Below are 19,895 nucleotides of genomic sequence, written 5' to 3'. Positions count from 1 at the left end.
GGAGCTGATCCAAAATGCCGTGTTGTCAGAGCCATGTGAAAAAAACATGCAACATTGGTTCCCCTATTTGGACGCCTTGATGTGATACAGAATGACAGTGGAGGGGAGTGAAGGAAGGAGAAAAAGGTCCGAAAGGTCAGAACGTTGCATCAGAGTTCATACTCAACTAAAAATAATGTAAAGTGAATCAGCACGGCAGACGACAGCTGATCCAATCTGCTCTGCCTGCTGAACACGTCTCCCCCGTGGGCTGCATAATGTAGTGACGGAGGAGTTTGACAGACGGGACCCTATAAAGCAGTGCTTCTCCACTGCTCCTCACGGCCTGTCCAGCCCCCTAACGCTAACAGGGGCGACGTGTCTGGTCTCCTCTTCTGCTTATAATCTGATTTCCTCATAGCTCTTTGCCAGACACTCAGTTTGATTCAATAAGGCTGTTTTAGCGTGAACTCTAAACTCACTGTTAATACATAAGACTCTGTCAGTTTTAAGTGACTAGTCTAAGCCTGAGTTATTTACACGTATGACACTTCCAGCTTGTCTCTGGTGAAAGGCCTTCCCTCTCAGAGTGGGTGATGTCCAGCTATGCACTCTCTGACTGTATGAAAAGTTATTGTGTGTGTAATACAGAGGTTATTACCGTTGTAACTTGACATGTAGGGTTTGACGAGGCACATGATGCGCACTAAGTGCCCAGTGTTTGATGAAACATCATGTGCGTTCTCTCACCAGACGAGGGCGCTGCAACTGCAAGATGGGGATTATCATTAGAGGTTAAAATAACGTCAAAGCAGTCACAGAGATCAAAAAGACCGATTCTCTTGTGGAATTTCTATAGGTTCTGTAGGTTGAAAGCTTGGAATTGTTAGAGGTCATTTAGAGAGAATATAAAACACTGGAAAGCGCAAACGTGGCAACATGTATTTTTGTCCTCATTTTATACTTTGACAGTGCATTTGACCCACAGCATTCATTATTGCGATGTGATATGTTTCTAATCGTTGGGTAAAATTCATGAACTACAAGGAAATGTTAAGGGCAAAGTTCGAGAACACCACGCCATTTAGTAATTTGAAAAATATACACTGAAGTGTGAACCTGACTCTCGACAAACTGAAATTTATAAAAGCCAAGGTTACAGCAGGCAAAGATAACCGCGACAGTAACCAAGACGATGTTCATTTTAAATGTAATAGTCAGAATAATGTGCTGTTGAAGCCATTGGTAAAGCTTAAGAATAGTCTCATTCTCAGTGTGATAAGAGAGGCGGGAGGAGGCTATACTTTAAAAGACTATTAAAAGTAACTGTTAATTTTCACAGTTACCGTCATCCCAGGCATGTTTGCTAGGTTCTTTCTAAATAGTGATTGCTGATGCGCTCGTGGAGAGAAACGGCAACTTTTAACGCACTTGGGAGACTGGATTTCCCTAAATGACATCACACAAACGAACCAGTAGGAATCTGCAACTGAGAATTTGGGGGCTGGAAGTAGGTATGTGAATTTTCAGGCGAGAGCTCTCGTGCGCTCCGCAGAAGTTTTGACTCGCGTGCATGAGTCCTGCATAACGATAAATGGATTTGGAGCACGGGGATCCCTAAAACAGAACTTTTTAAAAAATAAGAAACTGAAGGAATTACTCTTAACTTTGTGATCTACCAAACTTATTTCCAGTAGCACTGGAAATCTGAATATTTGTAGCCTGCTTTAAGAGAATTTACTCACACTCAGGTGATGGATATTTTGAACTTTTGATGGGCATCTTAATATCCTGATCCTCATAAGCAAGTCACCCCTTTTGTTGGTTTGATTACATGGTTCAAAGACAGCAGAGCACAAGTGGAACTTTGGACGAGGGAAACTATATTTCGGTGTGACCGTAAAGATTATCCAAGTTGGAGGAATCTTAATCTCATCACAAAAAACCCAAACTCGCATCGTTTCTTGCCCGTTTCGTATGCGTGGAACTTTGCCGATTGGAAACAAACTGTTTTTTGTTTTTTGTTTTTGTTTTTTTGTTTTGTTTACGCATTTGTAAAGTCCTTCAGTTTTCTGCTTTCATTTTGAAGACTACATTCAACCATCGGGGATATCATGCTATCGTTTGCGCACGAGAAGCGGTCGGTGTACCATTGGGGGATAGTGGCTCTCGCGTGCGGATTGCTGTGCTCTGTCGCTGTGAATGGATGCCCTCACAAATGCAGTTGCTCCGGCTCTCATGTGGATTGCCAGGGTCAAGGCTTCAGGACCATACCGAAGGGAATCCCAAGGAATACCGAACGACTGTAAGTTCAATGACAACCATGTGTCGATTTAAGAACATGTATCGACAACTTATTTGTTGTATCTCCCCTGCTGCGGTCATGATTTTCCGCCGGTGTATGGAATATCAGACTTATCCCCACAATTCCCTGTCTTGATTGCTTGTCTACGATTAACTGAAAAAGCGTAAGAAATATTGTCAGTAATCCTTACTGTACAGCTGTCTAATATACACTTAGGCAGCACACTTTCCTAGTCTGTATTTAAATTCAATGCGTTTCGCTTCTTGTGGGGTACTGAAATTATTCTGGACTAAGATAAAGTGATTTATCCTACTTTATAAAACCATTCACTCGTTGCAGTCAGTAAAATGTTTTTCATTTCGATCCCCTTCACTTTTCTCAAACTCGGAATTTCTACATCTGTTGACAATCGCGGTTAATCTGAAAACAAACGTCAGTTAGCACGTTTTATCGCTGATATTGATTTACTATCTTCGGGTTTGTTCGTGCCAATCGCCATTAGTTAACGTTTAACATTTAACATTTTTAGTTGGAATCAACCCTCATGTCGCTTTGAAATAACGAGCGACCGCGACACGACATGTCCTATGTCTTATTGTAGACGGCTCTGGCAATTTCTTAAATCCTTATTTAGATTTTACTTGAAAAGTTATGACATCTTGAAAGTGCCCCGTAGGTCTTTGAGGCAAACTCCCTAAAGTTGTATCCTGTGCAGCATTAACAACACTGTATCACCACAAAGACTTGGGCGACTGTATCAGCTGATCTAACCGAACCGATATAAACAGAACTGCCTTGATTAACAATCATATGTTGTGTTTTGTGTGTGTGTGTGTGTGTGTGTGTCTGTGTGTGTGTGAGTGTATTTTGACACTATTAATGGGCTGAACCACTAGACCATTACGCTGTACACTGTGGTCATCCACCACTTTTCAGTTTCTCACTCGTTCAATTTTGCTTCTCCAAATGGTGAGTCAGGAATTAATCATGGCTTACACCACCCCACAAAAAAGAGAGACAGTAAAGTTTGTCTTTTTTTTCACTCAGGACTATTCAGCATTGACAAACAGTGGAGTCTGTTGGGTAGCATAGTTAATAGGGTCAGGGGCAGTAGGGGGTTACAAAATTTTGGTGGTACTGAAACAACAAACACAATCTTTTTTTTTTTTTTTTGGGGAAGTGGTGCGAAGTCAACTCCACTGACACGATGGCCGGAGGGCTGCCTGACCTTTATGACCTCTTGAATTTCCGTGGGCTCTCCTCAGGAATTTTCATTTGAGGGAAAAAAATAAATAAATAAAGTTGAAGAGAAGAGTCCCCTGTAGGAGAAATGTTTGTTTTTTAGTTTACTTTGCCAAGTTCTCGTCTCCTTAAACACCAGTTGTTGACAGGAGGCAGTGGTGAGACTTTCTTAAAAGTTACAGAACATCCTAAATCACTTTGCTTCAGCAGTGAATGAGTTTTCAGGTTTAGGGATGAGGTAAGGATAAAGAAATTCAGGTTGATCACTCCTGTAGTCCTGAGCCCGCTCCAAGCTTAATTGATTTAGTGACGTGATTACACTTGAACCGTTTAAAATCCAGATGTAACGGGTACCGGCTCTCTTGGGCGCCGTTAACACACAGCCACTGTTCCCATAGCACCCTGCAGAGTTGATTTAACTGGACTGCCTGTAGCCCTGCCCCATAGAGGACTCAAGCCCCCTCCTAATCAGCCCAGGGCTTTGACACATTCCCCCCTGTGATTGGATATGGACACATCTCCCCTTGTGATTGGATATGGAGTCCAAATTTGTCATCTTTTCTCCTTGTCTTGGCAGTTGAAACGATTTTGTTCTCATTCATAGTTGTTTTCTCTAAGGGTCACACAGTTTCTCTCTCTCTCTCTTTCTCTGTTTCTCTTTCTCGCTCACTCACTCTCCATCAAACCAACTCTTACAACAGAAGTACACACACGCACACACACACACACTGTGCAGCAGTTAGCAGCAACTTCACCCCAGCAGGGTTTTCACAGTGCTCTGCTATTTCAGCCATTCAGATTTTGGGAACAATGTGTTACTTTGTGACTGGTCGAGCATGCAGTGTCTCCCAGATCTCATCAAAACACCACCCAGCCCCTTCTAAAGCTCGACACTTCACATGTCTTAACCTTGTGAAAGGAGTCGCGGGGCAAACACACTTTCTCACTGTGCTCTCACTGTGCTCTCACTGTGGTCTCACTGTGGTCTCAGCCACATAGAGGACTTAAAGGGATAACCTAGAATCAGCTCCACTGAGTGCATGTAGTGTTATCAATTAAGATAAGGAAAAGCATGAACTGATCCCAGATCAGTCGTGCATTCAGACGCCATTTCACAAGCCCCATCTTCTCTGGCACGTCAGCGGACAAATTGTTTTGCATTAGCGCAGTGAAATGAGATTTCTGTTGACTGCAATGTTTTCACGTTGCATTGTTCCATCACAGAGACCATCGTCATAGCAACAGAATTTGTTTTGATTTGTGCTGGCGGCTCATTTGGTGTTGGTTATGGTCTTCGGTGCCCTCACGACCTCTCTGGGCATGTGACAAACGCATACGAAATCTAGGACTAGATGAATACCCTCTGAATATAGTCTGCCAGGCAGCTGCTGGCACAGACAGACAACTTTTATATGTATGGAAAACATTTTAGGTGCTTGATTTTAGCCAGAACATCAAAGCCCTGGGCTGGCAGAGGAAGGGGTTCTCTCTCTGAAGGGTCCGCCGAACACGCGGTCCAAGTCACGAAAGTCCAGGAGGAGACCGCTCCAAAAACGCAGGGACACAGAAGGGCCACAACCATGTCCAAGTGTGTGTCATATTTTAATACAAGACTGGTTTTGATAGTGTGCGAAAACACAAGCCATACCAGGTTAATAAGGGCTATTTCCTGTTCGGAAGGTTTCGTCACCAAAGCAACAAGTAGATGTGCCCGGTTCTCTCCTCAGTCCCTGCTTTATGATGTCAGTTAACATCCGCCGATGTGACTCTGTGTTTATGCCCGTCCGACCAACACGGAAAAGACACCGGTGTGGTTTATGTCTTTATACGACGTGATGTCAGCGCTTCCAGACGGCCAAACACTGAGCCACAACTCCAGCAACGCTGTCATCAGAGGAGCAGGGGCCGTTTGGGTTTGTACTGATGAGAGTGTTCTGACACCGAGAAAGGGACATTGTCCCTTAGAGAGAACCGTGTAAAAGACAGCACAACACGCAAAAAAAAAAAAAAAAAAAAAAAAGAGAAAGCGTTGTAGCCCAGAACTCCTGATGAGATTTAATACAAATCACTTATTGGACGAGGGGCTGCCCTAAATTTAAACAAGTGCTTGGCAGAATAAAAAAACCGCTGAATACGTCTTTTTTTTTTTTCTCTCTCTCTCTCTGAGTTTGAAGCTCAGAAGGTATGTGTCACTCATCTTTTTTTGTTTGCTCTGTCTCTTTACGTTGGCGTTTGAGCTGCTGGCTCTACGTCTGGTTACCCCAACACTCTTCACCAGCTGTCTGCCGCGGACTGATCTTGTGTAACCCGACTGTCATATTGAGTTTCACATGGAAGTGTTAGATCGGCCCGTGTCACCTCTGAGCCACAATGCTACAGCGGTAATTGAAGCAGTCATGCGGCGTAAGTGCGAACACAAACCAGGCTGACGTATTAACCGTCATTTGGAAAATAAACTAGGATGAGAGTGAACAGACGCAGAGGAAATATGAAATAATTCATTTTTGTCATCCCTGCTTAGTGTGAAGTGAGCGTCCTTCGGGCAGGAACACATCCAGACGCAGCAGTAATCAAAATATTTAGGAAACAAAAGCCTCTCTCACATGAACCCCTCCAGTCGGGCCCATAAACAGAGAGAGACAGAACAGCGTTTTCCTGGCACCTTATTCTAGCGCTCTCTGTCCTCTGGTGACAGGGATGATGCGGTGGCTTTCATCAGGGACGGCAGAGCTGTGCTTTAAATACTACAGCCACCTCTCCGTGCCTGTGGAAAGAATTCCTCATCTCAGATTTGCTCATAGGAAACCGTAGCCCCATACTGCTGCAAATAGCAAACAGCGGATTATGTTGTTTAACGTTTTGATTAAAATGTTGGAAATTCTCCTATTAGGGTTTGTGTATTAGCCAGTCATTTGCTTGAGCAGGAAGCCCCCCAGGCATGGTACTTATTTGATTTTCAGTGCATTGCGAGAAAAGAACGGTGATGGTGAGGTAAGTGGAAAAGTCTCTTGTGTTAGCGCTGAGGCTGACGGGCTGTTGTTTGGATGTACAGTAGGTGGCTTTGCACTGTGCTGACATTGTTCAGGTCTGTGAGGGTGGCAGACGTGTGGATAGTGGTTCACCTCAGGAATGCTGGGACACAGCTGTGTGTGAGTGCGTGTGTCCAGTTCAGATGTGTGTGTGTGTATGTGTGTGTGTGTGTTGCCCATATGGCAGCTCAGGAGACATGAAACACAAGAAGGCAATCTTTTATTCCTTATACGTGTGGTCGGGTAATAAACCAACTATTTGATCTTGTGCAAGTGCAAACCAAGCCTGGTTCCAGCAGGAAGGTATCCAGGGAGCCGGGGAGTAGGAAGAGTGATGTGTTTGGAACGGTGGAGTGAAGGAGGTCTGCGGTAGGGAAGGTGCTATGGGCAGTGTTCCACTCTGGAAAATACTGATCGGTCTGATAAGAATGATACAAAAACATAACATCAAACCTGCACCCAGACTCAGTTATCTGCTTTCAGATTCAGATTCTGTGCCAGCCGAAGATGACGAGCGTTGGAATTGTTATGTTTCACAGAATTTATTGTGCAGAGGGCAACATATCCAGTGGTTCAAGAATGAGAGAGAAACAGAAATTACTCAGAAATGCCCGTGTGCAGCTGATTAAAAAAATCGTGACAGGGTAAGAAAGAAAAGCAAAAAAAGAAAAAAAACAAAAACAGGTTCGTTTTCTAAATTTGGCTCATAATTAATCACTGAAGTCGAGCTGCCAGCTTGAGCGACTTCATTATTTATTGGCATTTCCACTTCACTACTGTTCTTTCCGGAAAATACCTGAGCCACAAATTAAGAAACTACTTCTGTGTAAATATTTTCTGCGGGGATAACGTCCAGCAAAGGGGTTGCATTTTCCACTGATGAAAAACACTCCGACACAAAAGAGTCCAGACTGGAGAGGTGGAACTCAATTAAGATTCCAAACAGTGTTCCGTGGCTTTGAGAAGGAAATGGAGCAGACCTATCTGCTCTGGGAGACCAGACCAGTCTGACGCTCAGGAAAATAATGTAAGATTACCGCAGGAAATACACTGCGAGGGCACGTGTCTTACCGAAAAAGATAACATCATTTATGTGTTTTCACAAACCAACCCCGCTGCCTCCCCCCCCCCCCCCCCCCGCCTCTCATGACTTTTTAAATGTTCAGGAAAATCAGTGGGTTAATCACACCTGCAGTGCCACTGTTCTGACTTTGAGATTTGGCCAAAATGTCCTGAGGGGAATTTCTGTGCTTCCCCTGTCTGGTCAGGTTCCCTCTGCTGGATTCAGGGCTTATCCTGAGTCAAGTGGTCTACAGTCTTATGAGCTATGGGCCACTGGGTTGGCTGGTTTCATGTCCTTATGTGGGCGGGGTACCTTGAGGGGGTGCATTGTTAGTTTGAAGCAGCTGCTGTTTGAGTTACCAGGTTATCCTTTTAACTAAATGAAAACAAACATTAACCAGCAGGACACTTGTATGAAACCCCAGGTTTATCCTTGCGACTTAAAATTCTGAACTCCCCGGGGCAGCTGGAGGAGACAGGGATACTCTGATGGAGCATAGGGTGGAGAAGTTAAAATGAGGGGTCGAGAAATTACAGGACCCCAGAGTGTGAACAGCATGGTTGCACTTATGAAACCTTTTTTTTCTAAATTTTAACGAGAGTCGCACAGAGCCAGTAGCGAAATATTCTTTATACCCAATCTTTAAAACTGGCACTGACAGGCAACAGTGTCCTGTCGCTCACGTCTAGTATGATCCTGCTATTAAACCGCGCATTTCCTCGCCGCGCGCTTCTGTCGCCGCCGGCTACTGCTGTGAGCGAGCACGCACGCACACACACACACACACACACACACACACACACACACACACACAGTGACTGAGAATCTAACAGGATAAAATAGTTTGATTTGCACGAAAATATTCCCAAAAATGGCCTTAGGCACCTTCTCCAAATAATAATAATAATAATAATAATAATAATAATAATAATGATTTATAAACCGTCTGATTCGATGCTTGTACCAGTGCCTCCTGCGCCCCCGGCTTTAAAAATTGGCAGGAGAAGTTGTGGAGGAGGACGCAGCTCCCTTGCAGGAAAAAGGCTATTAGGAGTTTTGGCAATAGCTTCAGGAGTTTTATTTGACCAACAATGCTACGCAATGTGTTTACAGCAAATAGTGGAGCTCCGACATCGAATATAGTACTCGCTTAAGTCGGTAATTACCGCTTTTGGCCGCTAAAAAAAGATATTTATATGAGAAACACACACGCGCGGGCGGGCGCGGTAACAGTGATGTTTAGCCATAAATATTTGAATATTTCACTGATAATTTTCACCGCTGTACTGAGAATCACTCTCTCATTCACTCATTATCTAAGCCGCTTATCCTAATTAGGGTCGCGGGGACTCGGAATCAACCAGTAACTTAAACACAACTGATACGAATGCGTCGCAAAATCCCAAAAGTTTTCTATACCGTAGAGGCTCAAGAATGATCGGTACCATTTTGTGAGGCTGGGCCGGCAGAGCATATTATTTCTCTAACAATTTAACAATTTCTGTACATGACCACATCATGTGCCATACCACCAACCTGAAAACGTAATTGTACCCTACAGCAGGGAAAAGAGATGTGACAGTTGGTTAGAGAGATTACTGCAAACCGGTAAGAGACGAGGGAATGGAGACTAAAACGAGGAGATAAAGAGCGAGACGTTACAGGAGCGAGGCTAACAGGTTAGAGGGAAGGACTGTCTTGGAAAGAGAAATAAAAGGGTTGTGGGTAAGTGTGCAGGTGAGAGAGAGAGAGAGAGAGAGAGAGAACAGTTTGTAGAGTGTAGAGTAATATGTCCGCAATATGGCTCCTATTAGGCCTCTTTATGTCCGTTTTGCAGAGCTTGGGAACTCTTTTGAAATTCAATATGTCTTTAAATCAGATTTCTAAATGTTTATGTATACTATGAGAAACACACCAAGCCCACAGAAGAAAGATGTGTGTGTGTGTGTGTGTGTATGTGTGTGTGTTTGTGTGTGTGTTGCACACACATATGCATTCTTTGTACCTTATTTTCCTGAGTGTGGCAGAGCTCCAATAAACAGTACCCTCAGTGGAAGTCTGTCTGTATCCATAGGTTTGTACACACATTTTTTAAGAGTGTATACATTCTGTAATGCTGCTAAAACAGATAGGGTAACAAACTGGAAACCAGATAAGCTGCTGGGTCTAGTGGGAAAGTATTCTGTTTTGGTTCAATGTCCCTGGACAAAAATGCAACTCAAGCAGCTCTCCCAAAAAAAGAGACGTGTACATGTAATTGCTTCGTTTCACATTCCAGACTAAACTATCATTCATATAGACACACAGTCCTAACCAAGCGTCTTCATAAAGACATCTTTGTAAAATATTCCGAATTTTTCTGACAGGCTTTTGTAAGATAGGACTCTTGGGGAATCAATCCTGCACTGATCTACACGTTGGTGATGGAATTCTGTGTTCAGTCAGTGTTCAGTCAGTACCTGTGTGTGTGTGTGTGTGTGTGTGTGTGTGTGTGTGTGCGTGTGTGTGTAATATGGGAGCGAGATTTAGAGATCCAGGAAGCTTAATGCCAGTTTGCTGACAGGCTGTTGCCTGCAGTGGTTTGGGCATGGGTGGATGGGAGAGAGGGAGAGAGCCAGAGACTGGGAGGCGGTTAGGCTCTTAAGGGTAATCCTCCACAGTGTGGCACTAATGCACGTTGGCAGACAACAGCTTTCAGCAGCCCTGCCTCCTGGGCACTGGACACGGGCTTTGAGTCTGTGCTTTTGGCCTGTGGCCAGAGGACCCCAGCAGTCAGAGGAGCAGCTAACAGAGTTAGACAAGCATCTGAACCAACGAACCAACAGACAGAACAGAAATGCACTCGAGTGAGATATGTTATTGACAAGCTCTGTCTCTCTCTCTCTCTCTCTCCTTTTTCTTCACAGGGACTTGGACAGGAATAACATCACTCGCATCAACAAAGTGGACTTCTCCGGCCTTAAAAACCTGCGCGTTCTGTAAGCGTTTTTCTGTAACTCATATATATATATACATATATGTATAAAATCATATGACAGAGAGTTCTCTGTCCTACACACTGTCTGTGTGCTGTCAGAGCAGTAAAAGTGTTGCACCGTGAAAGAGGAGAGGGTTTAGGGTCATCTCATACCAAAACAAACAGATGTTAAAGTGAAGTTAATCTAACACACTGGACATGACCTCCCTCTGTCTGAACGGTGAGTGAAATCTGCTGCTCAGATTCTGCGTGACCCTTACGCTGGCACTTAACGTGAAGAATACGTAACCGGTTCCTTTACTGAACGCCGTCGCTGACGGCCAGAAATAGTCACATGACTCCTGGCCGCTCGGAGCGCTGCGGTGCAGACTAGGTCGACTCGTCTGGGCCGTTCGGCCAATGAAAGTGTGTGAGGAGCTGAATTACAGTAATCATGCACTTCCCTATGATGCTTACGTCCTAAATAAGGAACCCAAAGAGGGAGGCATGGGGATAAAAATAACTGAGTTTAGAGAGAGAGAGAGAGAGAGAGAGAGAGGGAGAGAGAGAGGGAGAGAGAGAGAGAGGGAGATAGGGTGAGAAGCGCCCAAAAATGAGTGGTAATAAGCCCCCCCCCCCCCCCCCCCCCGTAAGCCAGCTGCTCCTGGGCTCCTGAGAACCAGGCTGGGATCCCCTTATCTGTGAGTGGGTGCGAGGAGAAGACCGATAACTGTGATCCCCCTTCATCTGGGAGAGAACTGCTGCGTTCCATACAGCCCAGAGAAAGCCTCTGCTCTCTCTCTCTCTCTCTCTCTCTCTCTATCTCTGGACTTGATCCCACTGGGAAAAGCCACGCTGCATTGACCTGGACACGCCCGTGTTTACGGTCGGCTAGCTCTTCAGACGTGTACAACAAAGCCCGTTCTGGCTTCATGTCATCTTCATTACCTCACCCCTCTGCACTGGAGTTTGGTCCCCATCAAAACAAAGGTGTTTGCCTTTCTAACATGTGTTTTAAGGCATCAAGTTAAGCCCTCCGTAAAGGGCTGGAACGTTAGCAGAGAAGAGACTATTTTTCCTCCGCACTCACTAAAGGCCATCTGGTGCAGATTGAGTAAGATTATTCTTAATGCCAATACATAAACCACGGTCAAACTGGTCATCATCCCTTTGTGTGAATAAGACAGATTGTTATTCAAACTTCAGATTTTTAGAAAACCAGCTCTGTGTGATGAGTGTGTTATCGGCGAGGAATGCCATTTTTGCTCGTCCCAGACAAGACGATGTGGGTTTCGGTCAGTCCGGTCAGAGGCCAGAGAACAAAACGGCTTCGGGGCTTCCCGGTTCTGGACGCAAGTTAAAGAACCTGTGGTTGTCTCAGAGCCCAAAGCCCGGACCCATGTCATCTCTCTCAGACAAAACAAGACGCCAAAAAAAACACAGATTAATAGCTGTAAAACGGTCGCGGGTATAAACATTAGCCTCGGAAAGAGAATTTATGACCTCGTCTGAGAGCCGCCAGAGTCGGGATTCCGCATCAGAGGTTCTGGGTGTTTTCGCCGCGGCGCAGCCGTTTTTTTTTTTTTTTTCGTTTTTTTTTTTGGCTTGTGTTATCTGGGGCCGAGTATCAGTCAGTCACAGACTCGGATGCTTCCCATGCCTGTCACGGCACGCTGGCCCTAATACAGAGAGACACAAATCCAAACACAGAACGGTCATGGAGATGCTCTCCTTCTCTGTAATCCATCTGGAAAACCTTACAGCTCCAAAACATAACATGGCACTGAGATCTGTAAGGAGACGCTGCACTGAGACCTCACAGGCTGGTTGGATAGAGATGTTAGGTTTACCAGGACCAACCACACATTTGGGGAAATCAGAGAGAAAGTCTGCTCTGGTTTCTGCTCTGGAAAGGAAGTGAGAAACACGTTCCTTCTCTGACAGGGCAAAGTCATAGTTAGAGTAGGACCAGCCTACAAGCTATTTTTTAGCCAATCAGAGAGGATCATTAGTATCTGACTGTTCCGTAAGTGCACTTTGATTGGATAATGAAAATGTTTCTCATCCACAGTCATCTGGAGAACAACCAGATCAGCGTGATTGAGAGAGGAGCTTTTCAGGACCTCAAACTGCTGGAGAGACTGTAAGTGCTTTTCTGTAAAGACTGTGTGTTTTTCTAATAGACTCTACTTGTTATTCTGGTAAAGCTGGGGGAATGAATCCTTTAATCTTGTCTGGGGCTTTTCTTTTGCCTTCCAAATATCTGTGTATGTGTTTGTGTGAGTGTGTATGTGGATGCTGGGGGAACTGGAAACCAGCTCAGCCCTCCTGTTGGGATGGGCTGTGGGAATGTGAGCAGTCCTTTCGCTTTCCCAGCGTCAGCAGCTGACACGCTCCTGTGCTCTCTGACACTGGGTACGAAACCTTCTGCTTTCCACCGGTGAGAATCTTTACACCACAGGATGAAGTTGACCACAGGGTCAAGCACAACCGTGTGACCAAGGTCATGGCTGGCCTGGACGTTCACTTTAACAGAGTTAGCGAGTTCGTTTGTATATGCTCAAATGTGTGTGTACGTGTGTGTGTGTGTGTGTGTGTATGCACATGCAAGTGTGTGTGTCTGTGTGTGTGTCCATATGAGAGCATGCCAGACCACACCATGTGTGTTTGTGTGTGTGCATATGAGTGCGAGTGCATGTGTGGTGTGCATGCGACTGTGTATGTGTGAGTACACTTGTGTGTGTGCGTGTGTGTGTGTGTGTGTGTGTGTGTGTGTGTGTGCACTTATGCATGTGTGTGTGTGTGTGTGTGTTCGTGTGGTTGTGCTGGTATTCGACCACATCTGTGACTGCTCTGTTGTTGACCATCTGTGTCATTGTAATACAGTGGATGGATGTGTGTGGTTTTCTGTAACATAGCTGAGCACTGTCCTCTCCTCCTGCTTTTTGACAACACTGCTTTTTTCTGCTGGTCCCCTGTGTTTCTCTCCGTGTTATTCCGAAAATTCCTCCATATGTCACTCCCATTTGGAATTTCGCGGCCTTCCTGGCCCGGCTGCCCTCGGTGACCCAGCCTGAGCTGTGTGGTTCTGACCGGAGTCCAGTGTAACTCGGAGAGGGTGGTGCCGGTTCTTTTGCCACGGCGACCTCAGAACTTATTCATATTCCCTCTGCATTCCGGTCCCTCCAATCGGAAGGTGTTAGACACTTGTGCACTCAGAACGACTCTAAGAACAGACAGCGGAGATCATGACTGTATGTTTTTCTTAGAGTCACATGATCAGGGCCTTTGTGCACATTGGAATCGGAGGAGGAAAGAGACAGTCAGGCGTGTTCTATTCGTCATCAACAAGAGTCAAGCACTGAGTGTGAGAATACAGACTGCACTCTCTCTCTCTCTCTCTCTCTCTCTCTCTCTCTCTCCCTCTCCCTCCCTCTCTCTCTCTCTCTCTCTCTCTCTCTCTCTCTCTCTCTCTCTCTCTCCCTCTCTCTCTCTCTTTCTCCCTCCCTCTCTCTCTCTCTCTCTCTCTCTCTCCCTCTCTCTCTCTCTGTCTCTGTCTCTCTCTCTCTCTCTCCCCCTCTCTCTGTCTCTCTCTCTCTCTCTCTCTCTCTCTCCCTCTCTCTCTCTCTCCCTCTCTCTCTCTCTCTCTCTCTCTCTCTCTCTCTCCCTCTCTCTCTCTCTCTCTCTGTCTCTGTCTCTCTCTCTCTCTCCCTCTCTCTCTCTCTCTCTCTCTCTCTCTCTCCCTCCCTCTCTCTCTCCTTCTCTCTCTCCCTCTCTCTCTCTCCCTCTCATTCTTGTCAGTACTTTAACAGGGTCTGTGTTGTATGTTTGAGTTGTATAAGCAGAGGACTTAAACAGGGTGTGCGTTGTATGTTTGAGTTGTATAGGCAGTGGAGCTCAGGAGAGAGACAGGTTGCCCCGCCCTGTTGTTGTTTCTCCTTTTCTGCTCAGGTTGGAGGTTGAGGCAGTTTGAGGGGGTTATGGTTGTAAGTGTTGCTGATTGGCTGAAAGGTGATAGCCCTGTGTGAGGGGAGGCGGCGTCTGAGTTATAAGGAGATGAAGATGGAGTGAGAGTCTCAGATGGAGGGGAGTTCTGCCGGGACATCATTCTGTCTCCTCCACATACCTTCAGTCTGCCCTATGACCTTCCCACCTCCATTATGTCCCCCCAGCCCAAATGAAGACCCCGTCTCTGCTGATAAGGGTCTCTGTGTGACAGACTGCAGTGGGTCTGGGCAGACTCATGACAGTAATATTAGCCTTTGAAGAACACTGGCGACGATAACCCCAGAGCATCTTCAGAGGAAGTGTCTTCTCTTCCCATCAGCCCCTGCCCAGCTCTGACCTGCTGGCCTCAGGATGCTGTGATTGGCAGCGTCCCATTTGACCCGCCTCTTCTTTACTCAAATGGAACAGATTGATTGGCTCATCTGTGTTGATTCAGCTCAGATCAGAAGGATGGATTGGTTTGTCTGTGTGGTGTTTGTGTTTTCTCTGTTTTCCCATCAGTCTCTGTTTCAGTGACCAGACAGATGTTTGTCTATGTCAGGTTCCAGACATTTACATAGTCACACATTCTCTCTCTCTCTCTTTCTCTCTCTGTAACTGATGAATAGAGTGGGTCTCTGTGATGGTTTTGTAAAGATGGTGTATTTTAGTTATGTGGACTGTATTTTCTGTGCCGTTTTTATTTTTCTCTGATAAAAAGAGTCTCTCTCTGTCTCAGAGACATATTTACTCACTGACACACATAGATATATGTAATAGATATGTTCTGTTATAGTTATGTTCTGTTATAGATAAGCCCTGAGGTAGATATGCCTCTGTTATAGATAAGCCCTGAGGTAGATATATTCTGTTATAGATAAGCCCTGAGGTAGATATATTCTGTTATAGATAAGCCCTGAGGTAGATAAGTTCTGTTATAGATATACTCTATAATAGATATGCTCTATGAAAGTTCATTCCCACACTGCCTCTCCCTTTAATGTTCATCTTAAGTTTCCCCTCTTATGACTGCGGTTGTTTTGACCACACTAACTTTTGCCCTTCCTCTCTCTCTCCCTCTCTCTCCCTCTCCTTCTCTCTCCCTCTCTCTCCCTCTCTCTCCCTCTCCTTCTCTCTCCCTCTCTCTCTGTCTCTCTCTCTCTCTCTCTCCACACAGCCGTCTGAACCGGAACAAGCTACAGGTCCTGCCGGAGCTGCTCTTCCAGTCCACGCCCAAACTGGGCCGCCTGTAAGTCCAGAATTTCCTTTCATATCTCAGCATGGAAAAGAGCAACGCTCAGCCTCCCACTGCTTCCCCTTCAATCTCTGTCCTGGAAAAGGAGCAGGCTCAAATATTTGGCTTTCCCCAAACCATTTAAAGAGGACACAGTCAGGGCAGTGAGATGTTATTCCTCCTGTTCCAGATGTGAATCTTTTATTTGGGTTCCTGGTTTTGGCCGGGCGTAAGGTGACACAGCCGCACTCTGCGCTCCTCACGGCAAGGTGAAGGTGCGCCGGAGAGAATGTTTAGCTTGGACCGGCGACATTTTTATTCCCCAATATCATTTCCCCTCTCTGGCTTTGAATAACATGTTGGGGTCACACCGCACTCCTCCGTCCTGCTGTAAGGGAAGATTTTTGGCTATGAATTTATGGTCCTCGGAGAAAACGACTCGTTCAGGTTAGCCCCAGCTGAACCAGAAACAAGGCTCTACAAGTGTTTATGTTGGAAATGTTCTAGAAACTCGGCTTTGTGACACAGGAGCTGTCCTGGGGCTTTATAAGTTTTCGATGAGCTTGTCTGAGCTGTCTTTTCTCTCTGAAACCCGTCCACGAGGTGAGAAGGGCTCTGCCGGCTGGCTCTGACTCTGAAACAGGCTTTTGGACTCGTTCTCATTTCCCGCTCTGTTCTGAAGGTCGTGCGCAGACCTGAGCGTATTTGCTCTCGGGTCGTTCGCGGCCGCGCCAGATCTCTACCGATCGTCCGACGACAGCGATCAGGGTCTGTTTACAAAAACGAGATTCTCTTTAGGCAGCGGCGGCGGCGGCGGCCAAAGAAAAACCTTTCATATTTTCCCGCAGTTTAACACAGCTGTCCCAGAGACGACAGTCTCATCCTCTCCTGTGTGCCAGGAGTTCCATAAAGGCCTTCCTGGCAATGATCATCTTCATTTCTCACAGGTTAACAAGGCTTCATCTCTCCCTCTCGCTCTCTCTCTCTCTCTTTCTTAGGCTCTTACTTTGTTGTAGAGAGAATAAAGTGAAGTTTAAATGAGGACAGTAAATCTCTGCATTCTTATCCCCTTTCGTCAGCGTGTTAAAATTACAGCCTCGACTCTGGGAGTTGTTCTCTCCCTCTTCGCTTTGACGTTTGTTAAATGTAAACGAGATGAATGATAATGAAGATTTTCTCTTTTTTTCTTTTCTCGGCACTTTTTTCAGAGGGACTACAGGGATCTTTCTGGCGTAAGGGCGAATTTAGAAATGCTTAAAAACAGGACTGTCTAAGTGAAAAAAACGGTTTTCGGGACATTCATAAAATCCAACAATTAATCAAAGTTCAATCAAAGACAGACAGAGCACTGTAACATTATGCATGTAAATTTAATGAACGACATCAGTTGCTGGACAGTTTCCTAAAGATACTCCAGTCTGTATTTGCTGACTACAGAAGCACTTGAAAGCTGGGGCTATGACTTTACCTGGTCAGGCTTGGCTGTTGCATCACTGGTGTGCTGTGAATGGCTTCAGTCTTAACCCTGGTATAAAAACCCCTGAGGCCTGTTCAGCCACAGAGAGAGGCTGAGGCTTGTTACTCATGGACTGGGTTATTCACTGCCAGAGCAGCCCCAAAAGCCGCTAGGTCAGGACCGTGGAAAAGACTCGTTCCCTGAACTAAGAGAGACAGAGCGTAGACAGGGATTTAGTTAGAGTACAGGGTTAGTCCCCACACACACTCCCTCACATGCACACACACACACACATACACGCATATAACACGCACAGACACATACACACATACACACACACATACACATACACATACACATACACATACACATACACATACACACGCACACACACACACATACACACACACACACACACACACACACATACACACACACATGCGCATATAACACGCACAGACACATACACACACACACACACACACACACACACACACACACATACACACACACACACACACATACACACACACACACACACACACACACACACATACACACACACACACGCATATAACACACACAGACACATACACACACACTCACACAGAAACACACATGTACTAGATGAGTATTTAAAGGCTGAGGTGGTGGGGGTGGGGGGGGGGGTGTTTGGGCAGACCCTGACCCCCTGCAGCAGGGCCATGTGTTTGCTGACAGATGGACAGACAGTGGGACTTGTAGGTCACGGTGCCACTGGTGGCGGGAGACGGACGTGACAGGCACTGTTGCCGTGGTGATGAAGTCCCTTGATGGCAGGAATAGAGCAGTTTGTGGTCAGAGTTTTTCTGCCTGGAAACACTGTGGTTACAGTTACAGGCCCAGCGCACACAGACACACACACACACACACACACACGCACACATACACACACATATATATAACACACTCACACACACACACACACACACATATATATAACACACTCACACACACACACACACACACACACACACACACGCACACATACACACACATATATATAACACACTCACACACACACACACACGCACACACACACGCACACACACACACACACATATATATAACACACTCACACACACACACACACACACACACACACACACACACACACTCAAAAGTATGCATGCACACCCTCATACACACACACATACACACACACATACACATACACATACACACACATACATGCACACATACAGTCTCTCTATATATATCTTTGGAGGGTTTGGAGAGGTTGGTCTTTCCCATTGTGCTCTGAGATCTCCACGCTGCTGGATAATGGAAAACAAATGAAGAGTTAGAGAGCTGTGCAGAATGGACCCTCTCTTATTTATTAGTGCAGTGGCAGAGAGGGGCCCCGTGGCCAGTCTACTTCCTGTGTGCTGTCAGTGTTCAGGGGTCTTAGCGCTAAGCGTTTGACTGCAGGATATACCCGTCACCGATACTCATGGGACATCGCCTCTCCCCGTCATTACGCCCGGCTCAGGTTGCACGTGATTGGTGAGGCTGGGGGAAGACCAGGGTATAATGCAGGATGTTGTCTCATCCCTCCTCCCTATCCTTCACCGCTCTCTCTCTCTCTCTCTCTCTCTCTCTCTCTCTCTCTCTCTCTCTCTTTAATCTTCGAGGCATCATTATTGCTGCCCAGATTGCCAGCGGTCAGTCCGTCAGAATGAAACGACCACAGAGCCCCAGCGGCTGCTTCTCATAACCATCCCTAGCTGATTGGATGAGAGGCTTGCCTCTCATAACTGCTGTGGCCGATTGGCTGACTGAAGTTTGGCTAACGCCCGCAAGGGTGCGAAAGCCACACCCCGAGGAGGAAGTCTTCTCACAGGGTTGAGAAGTCAGGATGGTGTTTGTCATTTGTTTGCGTTTGTATAACACACACCTCTTTTGTTTTAGTGGCGTTTTCCTGGCCTGGTGACTTTGTTTTCTTTTCACGGATTCTGTTTACGAGAAATAAACGCGCCCGGGGCTGGGTTGTGACAGGGGCCGAAACTCCGCGCCTCTGTGGCTTGATGTGGCAGAGTCAGAACCAGAACCAGAACCAGGCGGGGAAGCCTGCCAGTTGCCTTATGAACACAAATCATCAACACGGACATGAGTCATAACAGTTTACTGTGTCTCTCCCAATGTGCTAATCAGATCCGGGTCGTATAAGCACTGACAACAAGCAGTATACAAATACATTACGACTGGGCCCCGTTCCAGAACGCTCACAAGTCTCCCTCACCTTGTTTCATTCTCCACTGAAGTTCATAAAATTCTAACAGGACTTGTGTACTGTGTTGACTCAATACCAAACAAAGAAAAAAACAAAGTCACTACAGAGTCCTCACCAACACGGCCGTTTGTCCTCTTCGTTAAGAGACTAAGGCGGCAAGGAAATCGAGCGCTGAAGGGAATCAGGACACAGTCAGTGAGATACTTCACATCCTTATGTCTAGCGTGAATGTCACAACGTGAGTGCCTCATTCATTCAAGCACTCTTACTGCCTATTTTACTCAAAGCCCTCAAACTCAGACCCCAGAGTAAATATTTCACTAAGCACGTTTGTCGCAAAACATAGCGCTCACTCTGTATAGCTCTATGACC

The 19,895-nt window shown here is 45.9% G+C and overlaps 1 protein-coding gene across 1 annotated transcript in view; it reads left to right on the top strand.

The window, feature by feature from the left end:
* The first annotated feature begins 2,093 nt into the window (after nt 1-2,093).
* slit3 (slit homolog 3 (Drosophila)) overlaps nt 2,094-19,895 on the top strand; it is a 155,004-nt gene continuing 137,202 nt past the window's right edge. Inside the window, exons 1-4 of the mRNA XM_030765593.1 lie at nt 2,094-2,284; nt 10,525-10,596; nt 12,646-12,717; nt 15,739-15,810. Of these exons, the coding sequence (XP_030621453.1) occupies nt 2,094-2,284; nt 10,525-10,596; nt 12,646-12,717; nt 15,739-15,810 (407 nt within the window). The remainder of the gene's footprint in view (nt 2,285-10,524; nt 10,597-12,645; nt 12,718-15,738; nt 15,811-19,895) is intronic.

The sequence above is a fragment of the Chanos chanos genome, chromosome 2, assembly GCF_902362185.1.
Source record: "Chanos chanos chromosome 2, fChaCha1.1, whole genome shotgun sequence".
Taxonomy (NCBI): domain Eukaryota; kingdom Metazoa; phylum Chordata; class Actinopteri; order Gonorynchiformes; family Chanidae; genus Chanos; species Chanos chanos.
The sequence above is the reverse complement of the archived record's forward strand: the minus strand, read 5'-3'. Positions and strand labels throughout refer to the sequence as shown.